The sequence below is a fragment of the Neoarius graeffei genome, chromosome 24 (assembly GCF_027579695.1).
Source record: "Neoarius graeffei isolate fNeoGra1 chromosome 24, fNeoGra1.pri, whole genome shotgun sequence".
Taxonomy (NCBI): Eukaryota; Metazoa; Chordata; class Actinopteri; order Siluriformes; family Ariidae; genus Neoarius; species Neoarius graeffei.
Window position 1 is genome coordinate 54,063,188 of NC_083592.1, and position 14,933 is coordinate 54,078,120.

Sequence of the window (14,933 nt, forward strand, 5' to 3'; positions counted from 1 at the left end):
TCACACGCTCTGATTGGCTGCTCTACTATACCGTGAGTAGAGAAAAACAAAATGGCGGCGCGTTACTGAACCAACTGAGGACGAAATAAAAACTCTACTTGAAAACAAACCCTCCCCCCAAAAAATAAAAAATCAACAATATATGGAATGAAAGTATTTGATGGGAAGAATGTATCTTTTTTTTTAAATTTTCAAAAATTATTATTATTATTATTATTATTATTATTATTATTATCGCATTTTTCACAAGTTGCGCCTGTCATTTCGCTGGTTTGTTTACATTATGAGCAGAAATGATTTTGTCAGATGTTTTGTATAAAGTTTTTATTTATCGAATTTGCAAAAAAATAAAAATGCTCTGTTTCTCAAAATCCACTGAATGTGGAGAGAATAAAACAGTTATTCCACTCAATCTTGTCAACTCAGTGCTACGCGCCTCGTCGGCTATCAGCTCATGTACAACTGGATTTCGTGGAATAACTGTTAATTATATGATGATCTACTATCTGCAGTTTCAGCTTTCTGCATTGAACCTTGGAATGTATCCCCAGCGGACACGGTGTTCCCGTTGTGATAATATTTTATTACAGTAAACGCCAGACTGGAGAATATTTTCTATACTGGTATACACTCACTGGCCACTTTAATAGGAACTTGTTGTTGGTTCTAAGATTCCTGTTCTTGGCTGCAGCAGTGGAACCCAATGTGTTGTTCTGTTTTCTGTTGCATGCTGAGATGCTTTTCTGCTCACCGCAGTTGTACAGAGTGATTATACGAGTTACTATGCCCATGTTTACATTAGACCGTATCAGCGGATCATCAGATTAACGTTTTTAAAACGATTAGTGTGCACACAGCAACACCAATACACGGATACGCTCGGCTCCGCAGGCATCCTGCGCTCCAAATCACTCCGCCCTGAACAGCGAGTGCCCTCTGGAGGGTGCGCACTCCGGCCTTGCGCAGCTCACAGAGCACGCGAGTGAAGTGCACAAGCTGTGATTCGGGACTGAGCCGCTGTGTGTGTGATCCCAGCGCATATCACTTACCACTTGCAAGTGGAAGGATGGCAAGCCTAAAGACAATCATAACTACACAATGGGCAGTATTTGCATCAGTATTTGCAGTATTTTCATACTTTTATACTCTTTAATGAAAGGTGATACAAGGCGGAAGTCCGCGCCGTTTTTCAGCAGTCGCGTCACATGACCAACGCCAGCGAATCAGGAAGGTGGATGTCACAGTGACGTTGTCCAATGACGACGCCAGCTAGAGCTCAGCACAGTGTATCCACGTATTCTCAATGTTTACACAGCACCGGAGCTGACACAATCTGGATTGAATACGTGGACGCTGGCGGATTCCCGTTTCCCGGCGTTTCCAGGCAGTTTAATGTAAACAGACAGTGCATCCGCGAAGAAAACGAGACAGATAACGGTCTAATGTAAACGTAGCCTAAATCCTTCCTGGCAAAAAAAGCTCGAACCACCTCAAATCTGGCTAGTTTCCTCTGACCCTCTCTTATCAGCAAGGTGTTTTTCGCACCATTCTATCTGTGTAAACTCTAGAGACTGTTGTGTGTGAAAACCCCAGGAAGGAGATCAGCAGTTTCTGAAATACTCAAACCAAAAATACTCATCTGGCTCAAACCAACACCCATACCACAGTGAAGGAAAGAAAGTCACACTTTCTTTTGTGTGGGATCACAATGTTTCCCGTTCTGATGTTTGAACATTGTGAAGATTAACTGAAGCTCTTGATTTGTGTCTGTGTGATTTGATGCATCGTGCTGCTGTCGAGGGATCGGCTGATTAGAGAACGGCATCAAACAGAACAGCAGGTGGACGGCTGGGTGTTCCTAATAAAGTGGCCAGTGAGTGTATACATTTCTAAGAAAGTTCCAGGAAAAAAACCATCATTGGACATGTAAAAGACGAGCGACTTCAGGTTCCTGTACCCATATTCAGGATGTGCTCCAGCGGTCAGTCAGAGGATGCGGGAGGGATACGTTTGAATCCCGCATGCCCCTCCCCCATGCCCCTCCCCCTTCCTCTGGTTAACTGTTGAAGCACGTCCTGAATTTAGATACAGGGTGACCATGAGCGCTAAAACTCTAAAAGTGTTCTTTTATTTTCGGTTTCACAGCCTGTGATGATAACTAATCTGATAAACACTTTATTTATTTTTTTAAATAAATATCTCGCTCAGAATTACAGCATTAATTGTTTAAAAAATCGGAACGTGTCCTGCTGAGTGCTTCCAGGTTAATTATTAAATAAAAAAAAATGTGGACAGATGAACTCTTCTTGAATTCACGTCAAAGTAAACAAACTGGTGTTCTTTACGTTGGCTATTTTGTGCAAAAGGTTTTATTCCCTTAGAGTTTGGATACTGAGAGCTTCTTGGCAAACGTTTTAATGTCTTTTTTTTTTCCCCATAAAACATTTTGTTTATCGGACATTGTTATATATATTGTTGTCTTGTTCCATACGCCTACATTACATCTCTAACTTCTTGGAATTATATTTTTAAGCAATTTGTGACACAGAAATACCTTTTTTTTTTGTCCCTCTCCCCCTTCACTTCATTTTTCACCAAGAAGCCGTAGGGAATACAAACTTTTGCACTCGGTTTAATTTTTAGTAGGTTTGCTTTTTTTTTTTCTTTTCCCCCAAATCTTACTTTTAGTTTCCTCTTAGTAAACATTTTCTGAAATAGATTGTTTTTAATTTTTTAAATATCCAAGAAACTATTTTGTACTATTTAACAAGCCCCCCCCCCCAAAAAAAACACAATGGGGGTGAAAATTTTTGCACTCAGCTTTATCTTTACTAAGTATTTTTGGTATTTTATGAAATACAGGTTTGTTTTTCGGGCGGCACGGTGGTGTAGTGGTTAGCGCTGTCGCCTCACAGCAAGAAGGTCCGGGTTCGAGCCCCGTGGCCGGCGAGGGCCTTTCTGTGTGGAGTTTGCATGTTCTCCCCGTGTCCGCGTGGGTTTCCTCCGGGTGCTCCGGTTTCCCCCACAGTCCAAAGACATGCAGGTTAGGTTAACTGGTGACTCTAAATTGAGCGTAGGTGTGAATGTGAGTGTGAATGGTTGTCTGTGTCTATGTGTCAGCCCTGTGATGACCTGGCGACTTGTCCAGGGTGTACCCCGCCTTTCACCCGTAGTCAGCTGGGATAGGCTCCAGCTCGCCTGCGACCCTGTAGAACAGGATAAAGCGGCTACAGATGATGAGATGAGGTTTGTCTTTCCTTTTCTTTTTTTTAAAACTCCTTACTGTCTTATTGTATTTATTTCCTTTCCTGTGTTTAATTGAACTGTAAATATTTAGTGAAAATTTATTTGTTTTTAATTTTTTTGCCAAGAAATTAAGCAGTTTTCGTTTTATTTGTTGTAGATTTTTTTTCTCAAGGAGAGATAAAGGATGCGTTTTTCCTTCACCAAGAAATCATGATGAATGCTAAATTTCTACACTTTGTTTTAGCAGTTATTTTATAACGTAGCTGTATGGCTGTATGTTTCCCTTTTTTTTTTGCCTTTCCACTGAAATGTATTTATTTTTTTCATATGTATTCGTATGTATTTCGTAAGTATTTAAGCCCCACCTCCTCTCTGTTTTAAGTGGCTGCTGTATGTTCTTGGTTAGCTCTGATTGGCTGCCAGCTAGAGAACGAGACACTGTATAGCTGCAGTGACACTCATTTTGATTTTTATTTATTTATTTTTAAATTTTTTTAGAAAGAACATTGAATAAAAACAAATGAAATGTCATTAACGGTAAACATTATCACATTTTTTTCCTGGTTATGAAGGTTCGTTAAATCTCCTCCATTCTCCATGTCGCGTCTCTGCTCTTTGGGCTCGGCTGAGACGGGAGACATGTTTAGGACGTTTGTCCAGAAGCCACAGTTGAGGCTAAAGATATAAAAAGGCCGGATTGGGATGAGACCAGAGACGCGTGCATGTTTTGTGGTGGCCGCCGGCTAGACGGAAGGAAGGTCATAATTACACGGGTCGTATGTACGCTGAGATTTTCAGTGAAATGTTTAGGGGTTTTTTTTCTGGGTTTTTACCCAAACAATCCACTTCCCTGCTGTGAGGTGGTTACTTCCTGTTGCAGGACATCGACCTATCAGAGAGAAGGCTCTCATATGTGGTGATTATTTTAAAAAAATAAACGGATAGCTGTACTTTTTTCGTATATTTGAGCTCATATAGGCTCGTGATCACCCACAGCGTCTTAGGTTGAGGTTTGATCTCTAAATCATCCAGTGATGAAACAAAACCTTGGACACCTGCACCAAGACACCAAAACGGTTCAATTTAGCTATAGTTTAGTGTAGGGTTGTTTGTTTGTTTGTTTGTTTGTTTGTTTGTTTGTTTGTTTGTTTGTTTGTTTGTTTTAACATCGTCAAATTTCCACACTTTCAGTTGGTGTCATGAGAAGGTCTCCGAACAGAGCAGCCTATAAACTAACTCAGAGAGAAGGACAGAGAGAAGGACGGAGAGGACTGGGGGGGAAGAGAGAGACGTGTGAAGAGACATGAGGATGTAGGGCGACGTGCGGTGTCTAAAGTGAAGTAAGAACAGATGGAGGGAATAGAGAAGGAACTGTTGAGACCATATGAGGTACACTGAGGTGATACGATGCAAGGATGGAAAGATAATGATTCTGCCCTTCTGAGGGCTTTTTCCTCATCTGAAAACTCCAGTCTGGGGTTCCTGAACATCTGGGGGCCCAGTTCATCTGAGGGTTTTTGTCCATCTTGGGGTTCTGATCATCTGGGGACTCCTGCCTCTCTGGACGTGCTTCCTATCTGTGGGTTCTGCCTTTCTGGGGTTTCTAACCCTCTTGGGGTGTCTGCCCATTCAGGGGCTCTTGCCCATCAGTGGGTTTCTGCCTATTTGGAGGCTCCTGTATGTCTCTGAGTGTCTCCCTATTTGAGGGTTTCTGCCTGTCTGAAGTGCTTTCGTAACATGGGGACTCCATGAGCTTCTCCTAACTGTGATGTGGGAGCTTCTTTCCCAGATGTTTCTGCCCAGCTGCAGTCTTCTTCCCAGATGTTTCTGCTGAATGTTTTGTGGATTTACTGAAGCCAAATCTCACACAGATAATCAAATCAGACGCTGTTTTTCTATGTTGCTGATTTTCCCCTTGTGACCTTGTCTAAAATGTGTGTGTGTGTATGTGTATGTGTGTGTGTGTGCGCAGTGTGGGGTTTTGCTGTGCTGAGTGTTACTGTAGTGAGTGCGTTCTCGCTGACTGGTGTGTTTGTGATGCCACTGATGAAGACACACTTCATGCACAGAGTCCTTGTCTTTTTCATCGCTCTGTCCATTGGGACGCTGTTCTCCTCTGCCATCTTCCAGCTGCTGCCGGAGGTCCAGTATACACACACTCTCATTCACACACACTCTAACAGTGTATTGAAAGGTAATACTGGGCTCCACCCCTCACCGGTGTTGTATCACTCAGGAAAAACTACTAAACCTCTTTATTTCTTGTCACTGAAACTGGAAATCTGTTCATCACCCGGATCAGACATGACCGGAATCTGAAATGTCCAAGATCGGAAATCACCGAAATCTGAAATGACTGGAATCAGATGATGTCATCAATTTTCTCTATTTTCAGTTGATTTAGTGAAATGTTTGGATACGAGTTCATGTATTAAATGATGCATAAGTGATGAGCAATGTTTTTCTTTCAACTTCGCTTTGTTTATTTTTTTTCCTTTGCTTTTTTTTTTTTTTAACTTGATTCCTTCTACCTCTTGTTTTGGATTTTGTGATTTTTTTTTTTCTCACAGTCTTCCATTCTTTCATCTGTTTTTGCTTTTTTTTGTCTTTTTGACATTTTTCTTCCTTTTTTTATCTCTTACTATTTTTTGTATCATCTTTTTTCATTTTTTGTTGATGATTTTTTTTCCATGTTTTTTTATTTTATTTGTCTTTCTCATAATTCTCTCTCCTTCCTGTTTTACTCCCCCTCTCTCTTTTCTCTTTCTTTCTCTTCCTGAATGAGTAATGTAGATTACCTGCAGATTTTGTTTTCAGGGCTGCTCGGTTGGTTATCTACATCTTTTCCCACCTCCCCGTGGGGTCGATGTGGATCGGGTTGAGCAGGTGGGGTTAATTTTAACCTCAGGGTCACTTCCTTAAATCTTAAAGCAGCAGGTTTAGTCCTTGCTTATTAAATGGAGCATTATGTGTTAAACAGAGCATTATTTAGCAGCAGGTTTAGTAATTATTTGTTAAATGGAACATTATTTAGCAGCAGGTTTAGTCCTTACTTAATAAATGAGCATTATGTGTTAAACGGAGCATTATTTAGCAGCAGGTTTAGGAATTATTTGTTAAATGGAGCATTATTTAGCAGCAGGTTTAGTCCTTGCTTAATAAACGGAGCATTATGTGTTAAACAGAGCATTATTTAGCAGCCGATTTAGTCCTTGCTTATGAAACGAAACATTATTTAGCAGCAGGTTTATTAATTATTTGTTAAATGGAGCATTATTTAGCAGCAGGTTTAGTAAATATTTGTTAAATGGAGCGTTATTTAGCAGCAGGTTTAGTCCTTGCTTAATAAATGGAGCATTATGTGTTAAACAGAGCATTATTTTGCAGCAAATTTAGTCCTTGCTTATTAAACGAAGCATTATTTAGCAGCAGGTTTATTAATTATTTGTTAAATGGAGCATTATTTAGCAGCAGGTTTATTAATTATTTGTTAAATGGAGCATTATTTAACGGCAGATTTAGTAATTATTTGTTAAATGGAGCATTATTTAGCAGCAGGTTTATTCCTTGTTTATTACATGGAGCATTATTTAGCAACAGATTTAGTCCTTGTTTATTACATGGAGCATTATTCAGCAGCAAATTTAGTCCTTGCTCATTAAACAAAGCATTATTTAGCAGCAGGTTTATGAATTATTTGTTAAATGGAGCATTATTTAACAGCAGGTTTATTAATTATTTGTTAAATGGAGCATTATTTAGCAACATGTTTAGTTAGTCCTTGTTTATTACATGGAGCATTATTTAGCAGCAGATTTAGTCCTTGCTTATTAAATGGAGCATTATTTAGCAGCAGATTTAGTCCTTGCTTATTAAATGGAGCATTATTTAGCAACAGGTTTAGTAATTATTTGTTAAATGGAGCATTATTTAGCAGCAGGTTTAGTAATTATTTGTTAAATGAAGCATTATTTAGCAGCAGATTTAGTAATTATTTGTTAAATGGAGCATTATTTAGCAGCAGGTTTAGTCCTTCATTATTAAACAGAGCATTATTTGTTAAGTGGAGCATTATTTAGCAGCAGGTTCACTCCTTGTTTATTAAATGGAACATTATTTAGCAGCAGGTTTAGTAATTATTTGTTAAGCGGAGCATTATTTAGCAGCAGGTTTAGTAATTATTTGTTAAGTGGAGCATTATTTAGCAGCAGGTTCACTCCTGTTTTATTAAACAGAGCATTATTTGGAGAAAATGTAAAAATGGGCACATGCCTTAGGCTTGAAATCGTATTTTGAGCTTTAATGACTCTCAGATAATTAAGGCATAATTACTGATGGATTGTTTTGTGGCCTGAGCCCAAGAGTTCACCTTCATGAAAACAGACATCATTTATTCAGGGCTGATTAGGTTCGAATCCCCTCATTAACAGAGGTAATGAAGTGCTGTGTGTTCCTGTGAGACTGATGGAGGAAGCACCTCGGTGTAGCCTCAGGTATTTCCACGTGCACTCAGAGGCATGAGTGAGTGCGTGTGTGTGTATAGAGGAGGAGAGGATGGGAAGAAAGTTGCTTGTGTGTGAGATCATGCGTTTGGAGTGTGTGTGTGCGTGTAGCCCAAGAAAAGGAGGTACATTGATGAGCTGAGTGTAGCCTGAGGGAAGGGAAGAGGGGAGGAGTGAGGAGGAAATGAGAGAAAGAAGGTGGGATGTGTTTATTGATGCATAAAAACTGAGGTCTTTTTGTTGGTTGTGTGGTTTTTTTTCCCCTCTCCCAACCAGGTCTGTCGTCAAGGTTTTCAATCTCATGACGGTTCTAATGACTGTTGGTGAAATCGAGTGCAGTGATGTATTTTCCAGATCAGATTAACACAGGACACTGACCAAAGATAAAAACAAAACAACAAACCTCAACCTAATAACTTATCATACTGCAATTAGGTGGATAGGAGATATTTTTTATTTTGCAAAAAAATTTCATCTCTGTCTGGAAAATACGTCTGAATTTCTTCGAGTGACAAAAGTCACTTTGCACCAGATGTGCAATCTGATCATTTGAGATCTGACATGTTCGTTGTTCACACACTCTGCACTCTGGTGTATGTGGTGTTTTTTTTTTTTCTTTCCTATTTTTAATCATGTTTCTCCTCTCCTTTCCTTCAAGGTCTTCAAAATCCATTGACAATCTGCAACCACACTAATGAATCCTGATTTTTTTTCTCTCTCTCTGCATGCGTTCAGTGTGGGGTTACGGGTTCGTGTGTGTAACGGTGATCTCGCTGTGTTCGCTGCTTGGTGCCAGCGTGGTGCCCTTCATGAGGAAAACCTTTTACAAACGGCTGCTGCTCTACTTCATAGCTCTGGCCATCGGGACTCTTTATTCCAACGCGCTCTTTCAGCTCATCCCCGAGGTAGAGTTCACTTCCACTGGTTTTATTAAAGGAATACTCCACTGTCTTTCAACCTCCGTCTCTGTCCACTGCGTGTGTGTGTGTGTGTGTGTGTGTGAGATTACCATGGACAGGAAATGCGTCACGATTTACTCAAAGCAACTCCAGACAAGCTTTCTACAGTTCAGAACCTTGACCCCTGATCCAGCCTCTGAATTTATGATCTCGCAAATTTTTACGCTCCCTTTAAAGGTGGAACTTTGGATCAGCACGAACACTGCGGAAGACGGTTTGTCCTGTCTGTACATTGTTTTGTACATTGGTCAGAAGGTGTTGGTTAATTTTCTAAAACAGCACCTCGGAGAGTAGTGCATCTCCGAATCACAGGTTTATATGAAAGCTCCTGTCTTAGTACGTTATCGTTTCTATAGTAACCGGAACTCGTATGGTGGATGTTTTAACCGGAACTCGTATGGTGGATACGTGAATTGATACAAGTTGCTATTAAACAAAGTAAAAGCGTGTAATTGTTATTATTCTCTCCACATTTGCTGGATCTGAGCACTCACACGTTCTGATTGGCTACTCTACTACTAGGATATCAGCTCATATAACATGAGTAGAGAAAAACAAAATGGCGGCGCGTGTTGCTGAACCAACCGAGGACGAAATAAAAACTCAAAAACAAAACCTCAAAAAGTACAAAAAAAAGCAACAAAATATGGAATGAAAGAACGTATGTTTTTATTTTTCAATAATTATTATTATATAATTTTCCACAAATTATTTGAAAATTACAGAACTGAAATATGCAAGGAAGAATTAAATAAATGTCTAAAGCTGTTCTATGCCTCAGCATGACAGCACTTTCGACAAAAAAACAACACTAAGGTCAATTCGTGCAGCCATCGATAGGTTTTTAAGAAGTTCGTCTAAGCGGAAATGATTTTGTCGGACGTTTTGTATAAAGTTTTTATTTATTGAATTTGCAAAGTATAAAAACACTCCGTTTCTCAAAATCCAGTGAATGTGGAGAGAATAAAACAGTTATTCCACTTTATCTCGTCGTACGTGGATTATAGCCGACGAGGCGCTACGCTATCAGCTCATGTACGACTTGATTTCGTGGAATAACTGTTAAATATATAAGAAGATATTTCTTTAATGTTAATGGAAGGAGTCTGTAGTGTTAGCGTTTTGTAACAATCAGTCAATTTCTACGCAGGAAAGTCTTCAGGACAGCCGTGTTCACGCGTCCTGGGTTCTCAGGAACACAACAAGCTGCGGGGTTATTTATTTATTTATTTATTTATTTATTGGTCTAATTAACTTTAACTGAGTGGAAAAAGAGGCTGGTGATGGAACAACTGTTTACCGCAGCTATAACGTGAGCCAGAACTGGAACCTAACGTCTTTCTCAGGCATTCCACAGCATTAATTAATAAAAATTGTAACAATTTCCGAATTGCTGTGGCGTAAAAGGAACAAAGCACTTCCAAGTCGTACTGTTATTTAAAAAAAAAAAAAACCAACAACTTCAGTTTAGTAACAGTAACTCCACTTCACGTCGCTGATTATTTTCCTACAACTACACGACCCCACATGTTCTACTCCTTCTTGTTCATAGATATATACTGTATATATTTTTTAAACGTTTATGAACTAAATTGAATTGAAATGAACTGCCCTTAGACTTCTATTATAACCGAGTTTGGAGTAAAGAGGATTTCTGTTCTTTCTCTTTTTTCTTTTTCCTTCTTGTCCATCGTAATTGAACACGCGCTACGGATGCATTAGATGGAGATCAGGTTGAAAAATGTTGTCGTTTTCCTTTAATCTGTGTTTATGCTGCCATGATAACCAGAGAGAAGACCAATCAGGAAAACTTGTACAGAATAACGGAGTTGGAGTGCACTACCAAGAACTTTTCTTTTTCATTAGTTAACAAACACGAAAACATTTTACTTGGGTTATACTGTACTTATTATTCTTAATTATAATACTTGAAATTGGGTTTAATTTGAATATCGGCTAATTTTTTATTTTTCGCAAAATGGTGTCTTGGAAGAAATTATCTGAAGCAAAGTTGCCTTAAAAATATAATTCAATGAAACATTTCTACATACATATGAAAACTGACTTTAAACTACATAAAACAGTTATTTTTTAAAAAAAAGTAAATTTAGTGAACTAAATTACACAATGAAAACTAATAATAAACTAAAATTGTCCTGCTCCATTATACAGACTCTTTGTTGATGTATTCATGGGCTCCGAACACTGCAGATGCCTATTAATTTCTGGAACAAGATTGATATTTTCTGCGAAATTGTGATTCAATCAATCAATCAATCAATCAATCAATCAATCAATCAATCAATCAACTTGAATAAAGTGTCAAACTTATACCTGGCCACAAGTAGCCTACTAATTGGGGACACTAACTATAAATATGAATAAAATCTGAAATATATACTTCTATCTATAATCTTGACTGCGAGTTGGCCTAGTGGTTAGTATGTCCGTCTCTCAATCAGGAGATTGCGAGTTCTACTCGTGGCCAGGTCATACCAAAGACCATCATAAAAAATGGTACCTCCTCCCATCTGGCAAGGCTGCAATACAGATGCGAGTGGGGACTCAAATTCTCGCGGTTACCAGAGGACCCGTCCCCCACTGTAACTCTAGCTGTATATAGGCAAGAGGCCAAGGGCTATCGAAACGGAGATCGGCGCCGCACCCATACGCCTTAAAGAGCTGGTTAGTACTGGGACAGGAGACTGCCTGGGAAGACCAGACTCTGGCATGAGAGGGACTTGGACTTTGTTTTTTTAATCTATAATCTTAAAAATAAACTATAAATCTTAAACGTATACTATAAAACTTAGAAAGAAAGTCCTAACTGTTATTCTGGACAAAAGAAGAAGAAAAAAAAGATCCTTGATACGATGCGATATTAATTTGGCTGGTCATATCGCAATAACGATAATTTATCCATATATTACCCAGCCTTAAAGGAGAACTGAAGTCATTTTTAAACTTGCTCATCTCATCTCATCTCATTTTCTTCCGCTTATCCGGGGCCGGGTTGCGGAGGCAGCAGTCTGAGCATGGAAGCCCAAACTTCCCTCTCCCCAGACACCTCGGCCAGCTCCTCGGGAAGAACACTGAGGCGTTCCCAGGCCAGCTGAGAGACATAGTCCCTCCAGCGTGTCCTGGGTCTTCCCCGGGGCCTCCTCCCAGGGGGACATGCCTGGAACACCTCCCCAGGGAGGCGTCCAGAAGGCATCCGAAAGAGATGCCTGAGCCACCTCAGCTGATTCCTCTCGGTATGGAGGAGCAGCAGCTCTACTCCGAGCTCCTCCCGAGTGATTGTGCTTCTCACCCTATCTCTAAGGGAGCGCCCAGCCACCCTGCGAAGGAAACTCATTTCGGCCGCTTGTATCCGTGATATTGTTCTTTCGGTCATTACTCAAAGCTCATGACCATAAACTTGCTTTATTTCTTAATTAACGTGTTATTCAATTACAACCCCGATTCCAAAAAAGTTGGGACAAAGTACAAATTGTAAATAAAAACAGAATGCAATAATTTACAAATCTCAAAAACTGATATTGTATTCACAATAGAACATAGACAACATATCAAATGTCGAAAGTGAGATATTTTGAAATTTCATGTCAAATATTGGCTCATTTGAAATTTCATGACAGCAACACATCTCAAAAAAGTTGGGACAGGGGCAATAAGAGGCTGGAAAAGTTAAAGGTACAAAAAAGGAACAGCTGGAGGACCAAATTGCAACTCATTAGGTCAATTGGCAATTGGTCATTAACATGACTGGGTATAAAAAGAGCATCTTGGAGTGGCAGCGGCTCTCAGAAGTAAAGATGGGAAGAGGATCACCAATCCCCCTAATTCTGCGCCCACAAATAGTGGAGCAATATCAGAAAGGAGTTCGACAGTGTAAACTTGCAAAGAGTTTGAACATATCATCATCTACAGTGCATAATATCATCAAAAGATTCAGAGAATCTGGAAGAATCTCTGTGCGTAAGGGTCAAGGCTGGAAAACCATACTGGGTGCCCGTGATCTTCGGGCCCTTAGACGGCACTGCATCACATACAGGCATGCTTCTGTATTGGAAATCACAAAATGGGCTCAGGAATATTTCCAGAGAACATTATCTGTGAACACAATTCACCGTGCCATCCGCCGTTGCCAGCTAAAACTCTATAGTTCAAAGAAGAAGCCGTATCTAAACATGATCCAGAAGCGCAGACGTCTTCTCTGGGCCAAGACTCATTTAAAATGGACTGTGGCAAAGTGGAAAACTGTTCTGTGGTCAGACGAATCAAAATTTGAAGTTCTTTATGGAAATCAGGGACGCCGTGTCATTCGGACTAAAGAGGAGAAGGACGACCCAAGTTGTTATCAGCGCTCAGTTCAGAAGCCTGAATCTCTGACGGTATGGGGTTGCATTAGTGCGTGTGGCATGGGCAGCTTACACATCTGGAAAGACACCATCAATGCTGAAAGGTATATCCAGGTTCTAGAGCAACATATACTCCCATCCAGACGACGTCTCTTTCAGGGAAGACCTTGCATTTTCCAACATGACAATGCCAAACCACATACTGCATCAATTACAGCATCATGGCTGCGTAGAAGAAGGGTCCGGGTACTGAACTAGCCAGCCTGCAGTCCAGATCTTTCACTCATAGAAAACATTTGGCGCATCATAAAACGGAAGATACGACAAAAAAGACCTAAGACAGTTGAGCAACTAGAATCCTACATTAGACAAGAATGGGTTAACATTCCTATCCCTAAACTTGAGCAACTTGTCTCCTCAGTCCCCAGACGTTTACAGACTGTTGTAAAGAGAAAAGGGGATGTCTCACAGTGGGAAACATGGCCTTGTCCCAACTTTTTTGAGATGTGTTGTTGTTATGAAATTTAAAATCCCCTAATTTTTCTCTTTAAATGATACATTTTCTCAGTTTAAACATTTGATATGTCATCTATGTTCTATTCTGAATAAAATATGGAATTTTGAAACTTCCACATCACTGCATTCCGTTTTTATTTACAATTTGTACTTTGTCCCAACTTTTTTGGAATTGGGGTTGTACGTTTTCGGTTTTAGTAACCTTATATCGTGACTTGTATTGGCAACTAATCGCAATTAAATATTATACTTATCGGCCTATTGGGTTTTTAGCCGTGTTGAATGTAGTTCGTTTGGTCCACGGCAGGCGTCGCTTATCCGCGCGATCTTCACGAGACTTGTGTGAGACTTCGAAACGTGAAGTGTCAGCCAGGTGTCAGTGCCGCCATTTTGAAAACTGTTTTCCAAATGAAGTATTGCACAAAAACGAGTTTAAATGACGATTACTGCCTACTTTTTTCAAACTTCCCTGATCACTATCAAAACAAACAAAACTTCCCGCTTGATTACGTCAGCATTCGAAAGAGGACGCGCGCGTCTTTTGACAACGTTGGCAGATGTCGGTCACTTTGATTTCCGCTGTACGTTTTACTTCCGTCCTACGATGTCTCGCACAGGTCTCAACGAATCTCGTTTACAGCCATTGCTTTGACATACGGACTGATATATTACAGAGCGTATTTCAAACACTCATAACTTGCTATAGCAGTGACAAAATAGCGATCAAAAATGCATTCCGATATGTAATAAAATGAGATAAATAGAATTTTGATGATCAAAAAATTTGCCTTCAGTTCACCTTTAATACTAAAAGAATATACAGTACTGTGCAAAAGTCTTGGCACATATAAAGAAATGCTGTAGACTAAAAAAAGGGCTTAAAAATAATGAAATGAAATGTTTCAACATAAAAAAATTATAAACAGTAATCAGTAAGCCATAATAAATTAATATACAGTAACAAGTCAATATTTGGTGTCGGACGACCCTTTGCTTTGAAAAAAATTAAATAAAACAGTAGTCTGAGGTCCAGTGAGTGCAGTTTTATGCGGAAATGAGCTTTAGGTTTTACTGAGCATCTTACAGAACCAGCCGCAGTTCTTCTGGACACTTTGACTGTCACACCCACTTCGTAATTTTGCACCAAAACCCAGCAGCCTTCATTCTGTTTTCTTTTTTAATCTGAAAAGTGCTCTCTTATGGAATATGCTGCTCAGACATATGACAAACAATTTTTTCCTGTAACATTTAATTTTGTGCTGGGAAATAAAACCCCCGAACATTTTGAACTCTAAAATGTTTTTGTAATGTTTTGACTTGATAATGTAGAGGTCATAAAATAGTAATCT

At 39.6% G+C, this 14,933-nt stretch overlaps 1 protein-coding gene across 1 annotated transcript in view; it reads left to right on the plus strand.

The window, feature by feature from the left end:
- The window catches only part of slc39a14 (solute carrier family 39 member 14), a 47,190-nt gene that overhangs the window by 3,111 nt on the left and 29,146 nt on the right, over window positions 1–14,933 (plus strand). The window contains 1 exon segment of the mRNA XM_060907470.1: window positions 8,484–8,653. Within this exon segment, the coding sequence (XP_060763453.1) occupies window positions 8,484–8,653 (170 nt within the window).